This window comes from Salmo salar, chromosome ssa01 (genome assembly GCF_905237065.1).
Source record: "Salmo salar chromosome ssa01, Ssal_v3.1, whole genome shotgun sequence".
NCBI classification, from domain to species: domain Eukaryota; kingdom Metazoa; phylum Chordata; class Actinopteri; order Salmoniformes; family Salmonidae; genus Salmo; species Salmo salar.
This window is the reverse complement of record NC_059442.1, coordinates 65865556-65881138: the sequence shown is the minus strand read 5'-3', so window position 1 is coordinate 65881138 and position 15583 is coordinate 65865556. Positions and strand designations below refer to the sequence as shown.

At 42.8% G+C, this 15583-nt stretch overlaps 1 protein-coding gene across 2 annotated transcripts in view; it reads right to left on the bottom strand.

Annotated features, from left to right (window-relative positions):
• adam12b (ADAM metallopeptidase domain 12b) overlaps positions 1–15583 on the bottom strand; it is a 167404-nt gene that overhangs the window by 50634 nt on the left and 101187 nt on the right. For both annotated transcript variants that reach the window (XM_014204336.2, XM_014204340.2), the window contains exon 5: positions 1604–1680. In XM_014204336.2, the coding sequence (XP_014059811.2) occupies positions 1604–1680 (77 nt within the window). The remainder of the gene's footprint in view (positions 1–1603; positions 1681–15583) is intronic.

Sequence of the window (15583 nt, the reverse complement as noted above, 5' to 3'; positions counted from 1 at the left end):
GAAGCCATCTTGATTCTTGACTGCATGTTATGGTCAGAAGTGTTTGTAATTAGGATGTTTATAGTTTAAAGGCCTAGGTCTTTAACTTTGAGTGAGAACTTTCTCAAAGTCTAGTAATGGACAGTGCTTGGCTTGGGCAAGAGCTCACCGGAACGGAGTACCGGTGCCTCAAGTTTTCTACTGCTAGAGCTCCTGCACCTAATCGAATATTAGCTCAGAAGTATTGTGGAGCTCCTGCACCTAAATATAAACAGTACCATCACCCAAAATGAGTACCAGCACCTATTTCAGTCCAAGTCAAGAACTGGCAAAGGATATTGTACTGATCATCAAGAGAAGTTTCCTTTATGTGGACTGTGGACTATTGACTTCCAAGGACCAAAGTGTGGAAGGATATTTCTAAGGCCTACTTATATTTTTTTCTCTCTGTACTGCCTTTCCTTTGGATTAATACACAGCCTTAAAACTCAGCTGGTTAAATCCATTTTTATTTAATTTTTCGCAGCTGGATTATTTAGATTTGTTTTATTTCTTACTGGATGTTGAGACTGAACTAATGTCTCTTAGTGAAATAACTCAGTCAATGTAAATGGCCCCACTGACTTACAATAGATTCAACTCCCCGAAGAGGCTCTTAGGCCAACTAAAACTCTGAAACAATTTGTTTTGGCATTGAAGCCAAGCCACATATTGCTCGTCAAACATCTGTCTGCCTCAAGGATTTTGTGAGGTACAAGATAAAAAAAAGAATTACCAGTAACACTCCTTGGGGGTGGACTCTTATTCAGGTCAACATTTTTATCACAAATGTATTACCTCTAAAAGTTCCTCTTCATTAGCTTTTATTGCATCGTTAAAAGGTTTCATGGCATACTAAACGTTTTCTCGTCACATAATGCATCTGTAGTTTGGGGTAATTAAGCCGGAGATGAGCGTACATCAGGAGGCTTTCTGTTTCTGTTTAGACTCAGCCTGGCAGCTTTATTACTTCCAGGTGGCCATTAGGCACAGACACATGCCCAGAGGAGAGTGGAGGAGAATACGGATAATCACTGGGTGGCCAGACCAAGACCATGTTCTATGTCTAGGGATCTATTATACACTTTCAGTGGACTCTTCTATACTCTTGGGTAAGTGGAAACTCATACCTGTTTGTTGACAGAGATTTAAGGGGCTAAAGTGCGATTCCACAGCAGTGGAAAATATTTGTGGCATCTCAGATTGTTCTGTCAATTTTCACATACATTTCATTGGGAGGATGTTTGAAATGCTTTTTACATTTGTATCACCAAACATTATTCTGAAAATATGATGAAAGTGGCCATCTATACATGCCTCATTTAAGACCCTATGATATGCAAACAGTACATGATATTAGACAACATCTTGGTGTCACTATACTCTTTTGGTGTGCTCTAAAATATGGACTATGTCATGATTCTGAAATAAACATTTTTACATTCAAATGGTTTGTCATACACATCCTTCCTCCCAATGAAGTTCCTATGTGAGAATTGCCAGAACAATCTGTGGGTCTTGATTGTGGCCACTTACACAGCATGTCTGAGGCTTCTGGGATCCTATAGACTGAAGTGTTACTTACCGGAGGCCAGAGCAGGTGCTGAGAGTGACGTCAGAGTTAGCGTGGCCTTCCACTTCTCCATGGTAGTAACAGTTCTTCTGAAAAATACCAACATGACACTCAAGTCAAATTGAAACCGTGTCAGGACATTCTTTAACATACTATAGTATACTTATCTTTCGTTTCACCAATGGTCAACCAAGGAGAAGTGGAAAGGAAGCCATTAAGTGTACAGAGACATAATACTGTCTATCTGAGACAGTATGATGAGGAAGTGTCTGGTTTGGAGTCAAAACAAAACTCTGTATTATGGCTGAATGGCTTCATTCAAGTCTACACCAATTACTCTAAGACCAACTGCATTGTTAGCCAAAAGTCAATTTGAAAAATACTGAACGTCAGTACTGAACTGTGAGACAAAATACTTGAAGCTGGCATTTTCCGTAGCCAGTTCATACTTTTACACAATCACTAAGGCTGTACTGAGTTGACTCCAAAAGAGACCCCTTTACTGCTCTGAAAGGAGACTCCTTTTGAAATTGCTATGAAAATACTTGGCTGAGTCACCAACTAATTACATTAAACATGAACATGTCGGTGCCATAGACATACAGAAACAATATACAAAAGTATGTGGATACCACTTCAAATGAGTGGATTCGGCTATTTCAGCCACACCCGTTGCTGACAGCTGTCTAAAATCGAGCACACAGACATGCAATCTCCATAGACAAACATTGGCAGTAGAATGGTGTGCTGAAACTTGTAGCGCATAAAAATCATTCTCGTTTGCAACACTCACTACCGAGTTCCAAACTTTCCTCTGGAAGCAACGTCAGCACAATAACTGTTCTTCAGGAGCTTCATGAAATGGGTTTCCATGGATAAGCAGCCGCACACAAGACTAACATCACCATGCACAATGCCAAGCGTCGCCTGGAGTGGTGTAAAGCTCGCCGCCATTGGACTCTGGAGCAGTGGAAACACGTCCTCTGGAGTGATGAATCACGCTTTACCATCTGGCAGTCCGACGGACAAATCTGGGTTTGGCGGATACCAGGAGAAAGCTACCTGCCCGAATGCATAGTGCCAACTGTAAAGTTTGGTGGAGAAGGAATGATGGTCTGGGGCTGTTTTCATGATTCTGTCTAGGCCCCTTATTTCCAGTGAAGGGAAATCTTAACTCTACAGCATACAATGACATTCTAGATGATTACATGCTTTCAACTTTGTGGCAACAGTTTAGGGAAGGTGTCACGTCCTGACCAGCAGAGGGCGTAATGGTGTTAGTTTTGGCCAGGATGTGGCAGGGGTTTTGTGTGTGTGAATGGTTGTGTTGGTGATTGGGACTCCCAATTGAAGGCAGGTGTGTTGAGTTGCCTTTGATTGGGAGTCCTATATAGGAGTGCGTGTTTCTCTTTGGGGTTGTGGGTAGTTGTTCTTGCATTGCGTTTTGTGTGCCTGTAAGACTGTTCCTGTCGTCGTGAGTATTGTTTATTGTTTTTGCCTGTGGATGCTTTACTTAAGTTTATTAAAAAACTATGAGTATCCACATTCCCGCTGCACCTTGGTCCATTTTTGAAGACAGTTGTTACAGAACTACCCACCACAAAAGGACCAAGCAACGGAAGAGGAAGGAGCCACAGGAGTACAACGTGATGGACCAATGGACGTGGGAACAAATCCTGGACGGAGAGGGACCATGGACTCAGGCTGGGGATTATCGCCTCCCGCAGTGGGAGATTGAAGCAGCGAGAGTGGAGAGGCGATTCTACGAGGAGAGCGCAACGAGCGCGAGAGGCAGCCCCAATAAAAAAATCCTTTATGTCTCCCCAGCCTGGTGAATCCTGAGAGTGCCAGAGTGGCCCGCCGTGCCGGATCTGCCAGAGTGGCCCGCCGTGCCGGATCTGCCAGAGTGGCCCGCCGTGCCTCCGGCCCAGCCAGAGTGGCCCGCCGTGCCTCCGGCCCAGCCAGAGTGGCCCGCCGGTCTTCCGGCCCAGCCAGAGTGGCCCGCCGGTCCTCCGGCCCAGCCAGAGTGGCCCGCCGGTTCTCCGGCCCAGCCCGAGTGGCCCGCCTGTCCTCCGGCCCAGCCCGAGTGGCCCGCCTGTCCTCCGGCCCAGCCCGAGTGGCCCGCCTGTCCTCCGGGCCAGCCCGAGTGGCCCGCCTGTCCTCCGGTCCAGCCAGAGTGGTCCGTCTGCCAGGGTCAGCCCGAGTGGCCCCTCTGCCCGGCCCAGCTATCGGCGCCTCCGAAAGTGGGCGACGCCGAAGGTGGAGCGAGGTCCACGTCCTGCACCTGAGCCACCTCCAGGAGAGGTGGGTTGGGGAGGGAGGGTGTAGCACAGTGCCGTCGCTGACGGCAGCCACCCTCCCTTCCCTCATTGTTTAGGGGGATATTTTTTGTTGTTTGGGGGTTTGTTTTTTCTTTTAGGTGCATTCCGGGGTCTGCACCTTGAGGGGGGGGTACTGTCACGTCCTGACCAGCAGAGGGCGTAATGGTGTTAGTTTTGGTCAGGATGTGGCAGGGGTTTTGTGTGTGTGAATGGTTGTGTTGGTGATTGGGACTCCCAATTGAAGGCAGGTGTGTTGAGTTGCCTTTGATTGGGAGTCCTATATAGGAGTGTGTGTTTCTCTTTGGGGTTGTGGGTAGTTGTTCTTGCATTGCGTTTTGTGTGCCTGTAAGACTGTTCCTGTCGTCGTGAGTATTGTTTATTGTTTTTGCCTGTGGATGCTTTACTTAAGTTTATAAAAAACTATGAGTATCCACATTCCCGCTGCGCCTTGGTCCATTTTTGAAGACAGTTGTTACAGAAGGCCCTTTCCTGTTCCAGCATGACAATGCTCCTGTGCACAAAGCGAGGTCCATACAGAAATGGTTTGTTGAAATCAGTGTGGAAAAACTTGACTGGCCTGCACAGAGCCCAGACCTCAGCCCCATCAAACACCTGAATTGGAACGCCGACTGCGAGCCAGGCCTAATTGCCCAATATCAGTGCCTGACCTCACTAATGCGCTTGTGGCTGAAGGGAAGCCAGTCCCCGCAGCAATGTTCCAACATCTAGTGGAAAGCCTTTCCAGAAGAGTGGAGGCTGTTATAGCAGCAAAAGGGGGACCAACTCCATATTAATGCAGATGATTTTGGAATGAGATGTTTGACGAGCAGGTGTCCACATACCTTTGGTCATGTAGAGTATATTGGGTAGCATTATGTTCAGCATTTACCTTAGCATTCTTTATGACACTATGATACGTTTTTTTGAGTTTGTGTACCAATTTAGGGTTTTATAATGTCCATAAAAACTTAGTCAGTTGTGTTTTGGACAGGAAACTTTTATATGAAAATAGTTGCCAGACACAATAAGGTAGTCTACTTTCAAAGTATGTGACTTTTAACTGTTTTTTTTTGTCATTTGAGTGGTGCATGTACAATTGGTTGTTGGTTGTGCCTTGGGGAAGTATTCAGACCCCTTGACTTTTTCCACATTTGTTATGTTACAGCCAAATTCTAAAATATTTTTTCTTATCAATATACACACACTACCCTATAATGACAAAGAAAAAACAGGTTTTTAGAAATGTTTGCTAATTCATTTCAAAAAAGGGAATATTACATTTACATAAGTATTCAGACCCTTTACTCAGTACTTTGTTGAAGCACCTTTGGCTGCGATTACAGCGTTGATTCTTCTTGGGTATGACACTACAAGCTTGGCACACCTGTATTTGGGGAGTTTCTCCAATTCTTATCTTCAGATCCTCTCAAGCTTTGTCAGGTTCACGTCTCTCCAGAGATGTTTGATCAGGTTCAAGACTGGGCTCTGGCTGGGCCACTCAAGGTCATTCAGAGACTTGTCCTGAAGCCACTCCTGCGTTGTCTTGGCTGTGTGCTTAGGGTCGTTGTCCTGTTGGAAGGTGGACCTTCACCCCAGGCTGAGGACCTGAGCACTCTGTAGCAGGTTTTCATCAAGGATCTCTACACTTTGCTTCGTTCAGCTTTGCCTCGATCCTGACTAGTCTCCCAGTCCCTGCCGCTGAAAAACATCCCCACAGCATGATGCTGCCACCACCATGCTTCACAGTAGGGATGGTGCCAGGTTTCTTCCAGACGTGATGCTTGGTATTCAGGCCAAAGAGTTCAATCTTGGTTTCTTCAGACCAAAGAATGTTGTTTATCATTTAGGTGACTTTTGGCAAAATCCAAGAGGCCTGTCATGTGCCTTTTACTGAGGATTGGCTTCCATCTGGCCACTCTACCATAAAGGCCTGATTGGTGGAGTGCTGCAAAGATTGTTGTCCTTCTGGAATGTTCCCCCGTCTCCAAAGAGGAAATCTGGAGCTCTGTCAGAATGACCATCGGCTTCTTGGTCACCTCCCTGACCAAAGCCCTTCTCCCCCAATTGCTCAGTTTGGCCAGGTGGCCAGCGCTAGGAATAGTCTTGGTAGTTCCAAACTTCTTCCATTTAAGAATGATGGAGGCCACTGTGTTCTTGGGGACCTTCAATGCTGCAGACATTTTTTTGGTACCCTTCCCCAGATCTGTGCCTCGACACAATGCTGTTTCGGAGCTTTACGGACAATTTCTTCGACCTCATGGCTTGGTTTTTACTCTGACATGCAGTGTCAACCGTTGGACCTTATATATACAGGTGTGTGCCTTTCCAAATCATGTCCAATCAATTGAATTTACCACAGGTGGACTCCAATCAAGTTGTAGAAACATCTCAAGGATTAGCAAAATAAACAGGATGCAAATGAGCTCAATTTCGAATCTCATTGCGAAGGGTGTGAATACTTATGTAAATAAGATATTTCTGTTTTTTAATTTTTAATACATTTGCAAAAATGTCTAAAAACCTGTTTTCGCTTCATTATGGGGTATTGTGTGTAGATTGCTGAGGATTACTCTTTTTTAATACATTTTTGTATAAGGCTGTAACGTAACAAAATGTGGAAAAAGGAAAGGGGTCTGAATACTTACCAAAGGCACTGTATACATTTCTCAACAATTTTCCATCCAAAACATGTGGAATAAGCAAGGCTTTGATTACTGGTCAAACAGCTGGAAAAGGGGTCTTAGTATTTCAAATACATTAACACAATTGACAGCAGCAACATGGACACCAAGGTTGTTTCTCATTCTGCTGGAGTAGATCTAGTATTTCATATTAAACCTACCTTATGTATCCAGTTGTTTCTTCATTTGAAACTCACCCAACAAAAATCACAATATGCTGTTTTACATTGTGTTATTTGTGCTGGTCTAATTCCTAAAATGGTAAGAATCTGTGCATTCTCTGATAGTAATAATAGTTAATATGGTGCTCTTCAATGTCGCAGGTTTGTGGCATTGATAAATAAATCATTTTAATATTTACATCAAGTCAGATGTTTATATGTTATGTATAAAAGGCACATGCATGCATTGTTAACTATTTTGATTTTTTTTAAACATTGTTGGAGTTCAGGTGTTTGATGTGAATGATGGGTGACTAGTAGCATTCTTGTCAAATACAGTGCCTTCTAAAAGTATTCATACCCCTTGACTTATTCCATGTTTTGTTGTAATACAGCCTGAATTCAAAATGGATGAAATAGATTTTCCCCTCACCCATCTACACACAATACCCCATAATGACAAATTGGTTGTTGATCATTACTAGACAAACATTTTCAGGTATTTTCAAGTAGATTTAAGTCAAAACTGTAACTCGGACACTTAGGAACATTCACTGTCTTCTTGGAAAGCAACTCCAGTGTAGATTTGGCCTTCTGTTTTTGTTTTTTGTCTTGCTGAAAGGTGAATTAATCTCTCAGTGTCTGGTGGTAAGCAGACTGAACCAGGTTTTCCTATGATATTTTGTCTGTTTATTTTTTATCTTGAAAATCTCCCCAGTCTTTAACGATTACATGCATACCCATAACATGATGCAGCCACCACTATGGAGAGTGGTACTCAGTAATGTGTTGTATTTGCCCCAAACTCTATGTATTCATGAAAAAAGTTAATTGCTTTGCCACATTTTTTGCAGTATTACTTTAGTGCCTTGTTGCAAACAGAATGCATGTTTTGGAATATGTTTATTCTGTACAGGCTTCCTTCTTTTCACTCAGTCAATTAGTTTTGTATTGTGGAGTAACTACAATGTTGTTGATCCATGTCACGTCCTGACCATAGAAAGCTGTTATTTTCTATGGTAGAGTAGGTCAGGGCGTGACAGAAAATCTAAACTAGAAAAAAATACTATGTTCTAGTTTTTGTATTTCTATGTTGGGCTTTTTTGGGATGATCTCCAATTAGAGGCAGCTGGTCATCGTTGTCTCTAATTGGAGATCATACTTAAGTAGTTATTTTTCCCACCTGGATTGTGGGAGATTGTTGAGTTAGTGTATGTTTCACCTCTTCGTGACGGTTTGTTGTTTTTGTTCTTTAGTTTATTTTGTATGTATTGCATAGTTTCACAGTTCAATAAAGAAAATGTGGAACGATACACACTCTGCGCTTTGGTCCGCTCCATCATACAACAACCGTGACAATCCATCCATTAAACTCTAACTGTTTTAAAGTCACCACTGAAATCCCTGAACGGTGTCCTTCCTCCCCAACACCTGAGTTAGGAAGGTTGCCTATATCTTTGTAATGACTGGGTGTATTGATACACCATCCAAAGTGTAATTAATAAACTTCACCATGCTCAAAGGGATATTCAATGTCTCTTTTTTTTACCCATCTACCAATAGGTGGCCTTCTTTGCGTGGCATTAGAAAACCTCCCTGGTCTTTGTGGTTGAATCTGTGTTTGAAATTCACTGCTCGACTGAGGGACCTTACAGATAATTGTATGTGTGGGATAAAGAGACGAGGTAGTCATTCAAAAATCATGTTAAAAACTATTATTGCATACAGAGTGAGTCCATGCAACATATTATGTGACTTGTTAAGTAAATGTTTACTCCTGTCATAAGTTTCGTCTTCTGAGGAGGAAGAAATATCAGACCAATATGCAGCGTGGTAAGTCTCCATACTTATACTTTTATTTAAATGTGAACACTGAAACAAAACAAGAAAACCATAAGACACCAACAACAACCCACAAAAAAAAAAAAAACTAAAGGGAGGGAAGGGAGGGTGGCAAAAGTCACCGACGGTTCCTGTGCAAACACCCCCCCTTCCCCAATACTCCCTCCTACGGAGGTGGCTCTGGTTCCGGCCTTCCTGCCCGCTAACCTGTCCACCCTGCTGAAGGCTCAGGGCTGTAGCCCACCGCTGAAGGCTCTGGCTGCGCCGGGCTGGCGGGGCGACTCTGGCTGCGCCGGACTGGCGGGGCGACTCTGGCTGCGCCGGACTGGCGGGGCGACTCTGGCTGCGCCGGACTGGCGGGGCACTGTCGCCGGAAGCTCTAGACGGGGCACTGTCGCCGGAAGCTCTAGACGGGGCACTGTCGCCGGAAGCTCTAGACAGGGACTGCGCACTGAAGGCCTGATGCGTGGGACTGGCTTTGGAGGCGCCAGACTAGTGACATGCACCACAGGGCTAGTGCGAGGAGCAGGAGCAGGACGAACTGGACTGGGCAGGCATACTAAAGGCCTGGTGCGTGGGGCTGGCTTTGGAGGCGCCAGACTAGTGACACGCACCACAGGGCTAGTGCGAGGAGCAGGAACAGGACGTACTGGACTTGGCAGGCTCACTAAAGTCCTGGTGCGTGGGGCTGGCTTTGGAGGCGCCAGACTAGGGACGCGCACCACAGGGCTAGTGCGAGGAGCAGGAACTGGATACACGGGGCCTTGACTACGCACTGGAGTTTTTTTCTGTAGCCCGGCACGGGCGGAGTACTGGCACAGGGCGAACTGGGCTGTGCTGAGGCAAGATGGCTGCCGTGCGTAGAGCTGGCGCAGGGTAGCCTGGGCCCAGGAGACGCACTGGTGGCCAGATGTATTGCGCAGGCATACTTCTCCCTGGCTGGATGCCCACTCTAGCACGGCACCTGCGGGGGGCTGGTATCGCTCGCACCGGACTGTGCATGCGGATGGGCGAGACCTTGCGCACTTCCGCATAGAATGGTGCTCTCACCGCCATCCGCTCCCCATAATAAGCACGGGGAGTTGGCTCAGGTCTATTGCCTGACCTAGCCAATCTTCACCTGTGCCCCCCCCCAAAAAAAATTGGGGGCTGCCTCTCAGGCTTCCTTGCCAGCCGTGTCCCCGCATAACGTTTCCGGTCCTCTCCAGCCTTCCTCCATGGTCCTTCTCCAGCTAGTATCTCCTCCCAGGTCCATGACTCCTTATACTCCTCCTGCTGCTCCTTCCTCCGCTGCTTGGTCCTCTTATGGTGGGTGGTTCTATCATAAGTTTCGTCTTCTGAGGAGGAAGAAATATCGGACCAATACGCAGCGTGGTAAGTGTCCATACTTATACTTTTATTTAAACGTGAACACTGAAACAAAACAAGAAAACGAACGACAGTCCTGTAAGGTAACCTAACTATACATGGAACAACCACCCACAAACACAAGACAAAATAAACCCACTTAAATATGGCCTCTAATTAAAGGCAACGAAGAACAGCTGCCTTCAATTGAAGGCCAAACCAAAACCCTGAACATAGAAATAGAAATACTAGAAAATCAAACATAGAAATACATAACATAGAACTAACCCAAAAAGCACAACACCACAAAACAAACACACCCCTGCCACGTCCTGACCAACTACAATAACAAAATTACCCCTTTACTGGTCAGGACGTGACAACTCCTGAACTTACTTAGGCTTGCATAACAAATGGTTGAATAGTTATTGACTCAAGACATTTAAGCTTTTGATTTTTAATGAAAAAAAGAAATTAAGATTCCACTTGGACTTTATTGGGTATTGTTTTTAGGCCAGTGACAATACATTGTAAATTCAGGCTGTAACACAACACAATGTGGAAAAAGTCAAGGAGTGTGAATACTTTCTGAAGGCACTGTAAATATGCTTATTCATTCATAACTATTGATACATTCTGCGATGGGTAAATATGGCTTTGACTCTGTAACAGAACATGTCAAAAGTTAGCTCTGAATTGCTTTAATACAGCACTACATTTAGACACCATGAATTGAAATATATTTCACGTCATTCATAAAGTTAGCTAGCTAGCTAGCTTATTTGCAAAAAAACTAGCCGAGTATTCATGACACATTGTAAATATCTGACTGTTACTAGGATAGTATTCTTTTCAAGACACAAGACCAAATGCATAAATAAGCCAACAAATATTAGTTAAATAAAATATAGAACAGTAAATAAAAATGTTCAATACTGAGTGTATAAAACATTAGGAACACCTGCTCTTTCTATGACAAACTGATCAGGTGAATCCAGCTGAAAGCTATGATCCTTTATTGATGTCACCTGTTAAATCCACTTCGATCAGTGTAGATGAAGGGGAGGAGACAGGTTAAAGAACAATTTTTAAGCCTTGAGACAATTGAGACATGGATGTTGTATGTGTGCCATTCAGAGGATGAATGGTAGTGCTGAACTATTAACCAAAATGTTGTTTTATAAAACAACTAATTTCCCGACGTCGGTTAAATTATTTGAATTCCATTTTTCTTTTTTTGTGTGCTCAATTTCTGTAGAGATAAATCAGTAGTTTCCAACAGGCCAATATTCTACATACTTTAGCGCAGAAAATGTGGTAATTAACTACAATGACCATAATTTATTTCGCACCCACTTAAACTTGGCCGGTCTGTTTGGAGAAGACACAGAGACTGAGAGAAGAAAGAACACTCAGTCTAGAGAATAGAAAGCAGTTGCTTCACGAGCCTGAAAATACATGTTCTAGCTGATTGATAGTTACTATTCACCAGTCATAAAAGTATGCCTTATTTACTTTGAAGAACTACTAAAAAAAAAAAATTGTCAGACAGCATAGGCAGCAGCTCTATAGAGATGAGATGATGACTTGGAATGAAATAATAAAGTCATCAAATAAAACAAATATTTTATTAAAATAAAGTAATGTTACTAAGTGATAAGCAATAATGGGCAGTCACTACCATCATGGGACTTTTATTAAAGATGCACTATGCAGAAATCGCTCCAGCATTTCCTGGTTGCTAAAATTCTAATAGTTTGCCTAATTTCAGTTTATGTGACAAAATAAGCAAGTATAGTGTAGAGAATCATTGCACCATCTAAACCGCTGTGAAGTATATTTTCCATAACCCGAAAATATTGTATTTTCAGCTGTTTGAAGCTGGTGTACAAAACCTAAAGTAAAAGACACAAATATTAACAGAAAGCATAGAAAGCATAGCGCACATAGACTGATCTACTGCTTCTTAGACTTGCTTTCAATGACGATCACAGATCTATAACTCATATTTCACCCAAATAGTTGCATACAGTATTACAACATTGGTGCCCAACGACCCATAAAAGAATGCACAACTCATCATACCTTGTAACAAATGGGGTATGGCAGCCAACGACCTTATAGAGTTCAACTTCTTTCAGCAAAAAAACAAGAAACTGCAGTTGCAGTGGGCTAAGGAACGAAAACACTGGACACTGGAGAATTGGAAAATTGCCTGGTCTGATGAATCTGGTTCCTGCTGCATGAATCTGGTTCCTGCGGTGTGTCAACATTGCAAGCTGGTGGTGTGATGGTTTGGGGTGTGTTTTCATGGCACACATTGGGCCCCTTGATAAAAGTGGAGCAACTTTGAATGTCACAGGATATCTGAACATCATTGCCATCAGGTGCATTTCTACATGGCAGCAGTGTATCCATCTGCAAATAGATTTTTCAGCAGAATAATGCCCCATGCCACAAGGCTAGGATTGTCCATGAATGATTCCACGTACATGACAGTGAATTCAGCTTACTGCAGTGGGCTGCCCAGTCACCAGATCTCAATCCAATTGAGCATCTGTGGGATGAGATGGAAAAGGCTATTCAGAGTAGAGATCCACTACCAGCCAACTTGACACAACTGTGGGAAGCATTGGACTCAACATGCCCTGTAGAAGGCTTTCGACACCTTGTAAAGTCCATGCCCCGACGAATTAAGGCTGTTTTGTGGGAAAAGGGGGGTGTAACTTAATATTAGGAAGGTGTTCCTAATGTTTTGTACACTCAGTGTATATTTTGTTTTGGATCAAGGTAGCTAGTAGCAAGCTAGGTAGCTGACAGCTAGAGATGACATGCAGGAGCTTGCATGGTCTACTTTGATGCCAATTTTAATTTTTTGAATCTGAGAGTAAATAAAGCGGAAAATATTGATAAAAGTCACATTGTCCGAGAGAGATTTACAGTTTTGAAAATGTCATGCAGACCTTGTTTGAAGTGGTTCTAAAATCCCCAATGGGAAAAATGAATGGTGACAAAACGATTGGAACCATTTCCATGTTTGACCGCTAGGTTTTGGGGCTCTATGTGACTGTGACTATAAACCATTTTCCATCCTCTTCCACTCAATTTCTTATGGTATGTCTTCAATGTCAAGATTTTTAGCAAGTTTTAAATGTTTTATTCCTTTCTTATTATATCAGCTCTACACACTGATACACTGACAAGATAATATGTTAACATCTCCTCCTACTTTACTTTATACCACCAATCATGTTCTGAAGAATGAGGAACATCACTGTGTATTTTAGCTTTGAGGAAAATAGATTGTCAATCAGTGCCAAATCACAAACCATTTCCCCTTCCACCTGCAAAGCACCTGTCAAACTGTCCTCACCTCTGCTCAATTAAGTCATATTTTCAAATCTCACTCCAGCTGTGAAGGGGGAACAAGCCTGCTAACTATGTTAAGCGAAAGGCTTTTGAAAATCACTAATGAGGCTTGGTTGGCTTGATTATCCCAGAATGCTTTAACACATTGTACCTGAAGGCTGGCCTAGAAAAGCCGCTGTGCTGTCCTGTTGTCAAACCTTCCTTCAACAGTTAAGCTAATTAATGTAAGGAAGAGTAGTTCAGTTGACCCAGATCTAAGTGCTGGCACTAACATTTGTGTACTTACAGTACCAACTAACTAAATCAAACTGTAAGCTAACGAAGCCAAATCGCCTTGACATCCATTGGAATATACTGTAGTTCTGGTTCTGGAGGACTTACGTTGTGCTTTGTGCAATAATGTAAATAGCATGATAACTAGCTCTACTTAAGGTACAGTTTCTTCATAAAATATTCTGTTGGTTCCAAGGTGGGTTTAAAATGGATTAAAATACTATGTAACGTCAAAGTGGAAGAAAAATTATAACATTTGTAAAATAATTATGAAAAATAAAACAATAATATAGCTTGATTACATAAGTATTTAACCCCCTGAGTCAATACATGTTAGCATCGTCAACGGCAGCAACTACAGCTATGAGACTTTCTGGGTAAGTCTCTAAGAGCTTTGCACATCTGGATTGTACAATATTTTCACATTATGATTTTTACAATTCTTCAAGCTGTGTCATGTTGGTTGTTGGTCATTGCCAGACAGCCATTTTCAAGTCTTGCTGATTTAAGTGAAAACCTAGGCCACTCAGGAACATTCAATGTTGTCTTGGTAAGCAACTGCAGAGTATATTTGGCCTTGTCTTTTACGTTATTGTCCTGCTGAAAGGTGAATTTGTCTCCCAGTGTCTGTTGGAAAGCAGACTGAACCAGGTTTTCCTCTTAGCTCTATTCCATTTCTTTTTATGCAAAAAAACCTCCCTAGTCCTTGCCGATGACAAGAATAGCCATAACATGATGCAGCCACCCCCATGCTTGAAAATATGAAGAGTGGTACTCAGTAATGTGTGTGGTGGTTAATTTCTGTATTACCAAATGAGGAGAAACAAACTTCACACCAGTCAGAGTTATACTTAACCTACATCTTTAATAATAAGAGCTTTGCAATAGCACTGACTTTCAACGATTCCCTATTTCTAATGAACCGTTGAGAGTGACAACACAAAAGTACAAAGATCTTTTATAGCCAAGATACACCCCTCTCAACCTACATGACGAACAACAGATACATCACAAGGTTAAGATTTGTATGAAAGACATCTATAATACATTGCAGATAGCATCTGCTGTGTCAACAGTTTTCATTGTATAGACCAGTGTCTGGTCCTATTCCAAACTGGAACCGTCTCTTCCTGGTACGGTATAGAACAGAAACACTAGCTCATCCAATGGCATAACTCAATTGTCAACTCTAGATACTCCCATCTCAAGTAAAACCCCTTCTTGACCCCACTCCTGGACAAGCTCACTGAGGGGAGTGAGTCTCTAGATCATATACTATCCCAGGATAAGTGCCACATCAGAGAGGACATACAATGGTTCCATACACAGCCATACACCTCCCCCCAATGCCAAAGGAGGGAGTGACTTGCGCACATACATTGTGGAGACAAGTAATTGGTTCCCCATTAATCATGCCATCCCTTCACATGGTTTAAGAATAGGTAAAGACACATTCACATATGAAGACAATGTTCCATCCTGTCCTCTTCCCTTTCTGATATTCTGCATAGCACCAGAGACATGTAAAAGACAAATCTGACCTCTCCCCTCTCTGGGCCCCAAGTGACTGAGCCCCAGCTGAGGGAAGAAGTGCAACTGCCAACACCAGAGTCCAAAGGGATACATTCTAATAACAAGTATATCACATAAGCATATTATGCAGATAAGACATCTTAATTATCTATGTTACCCAACTAATTCTGATTCATCCGCCAAATGTGTTGTGTTGGATTTGCCCCCAAAATAATGCTTTGTTTTCAGGACATAAAGTTAACTTCTTTGACAAATGTTTTTCAATTTTAATTTAGTGCCTTATGCTTCCTTATTCTCACTCTGTATTTTAGGTTAGTATTGTGGAGTTACTACAATGAGGTTCATCCATCCTCTGTTTTCTCTTATCACGGCCATTAAACTATGTAACTGTTTTAAAGTCACCATTGGCCTCATGGTGAAATCCTTGAGCGGTTTCCTTCCTCTCCAGCAACTGAGTAAGGAAGG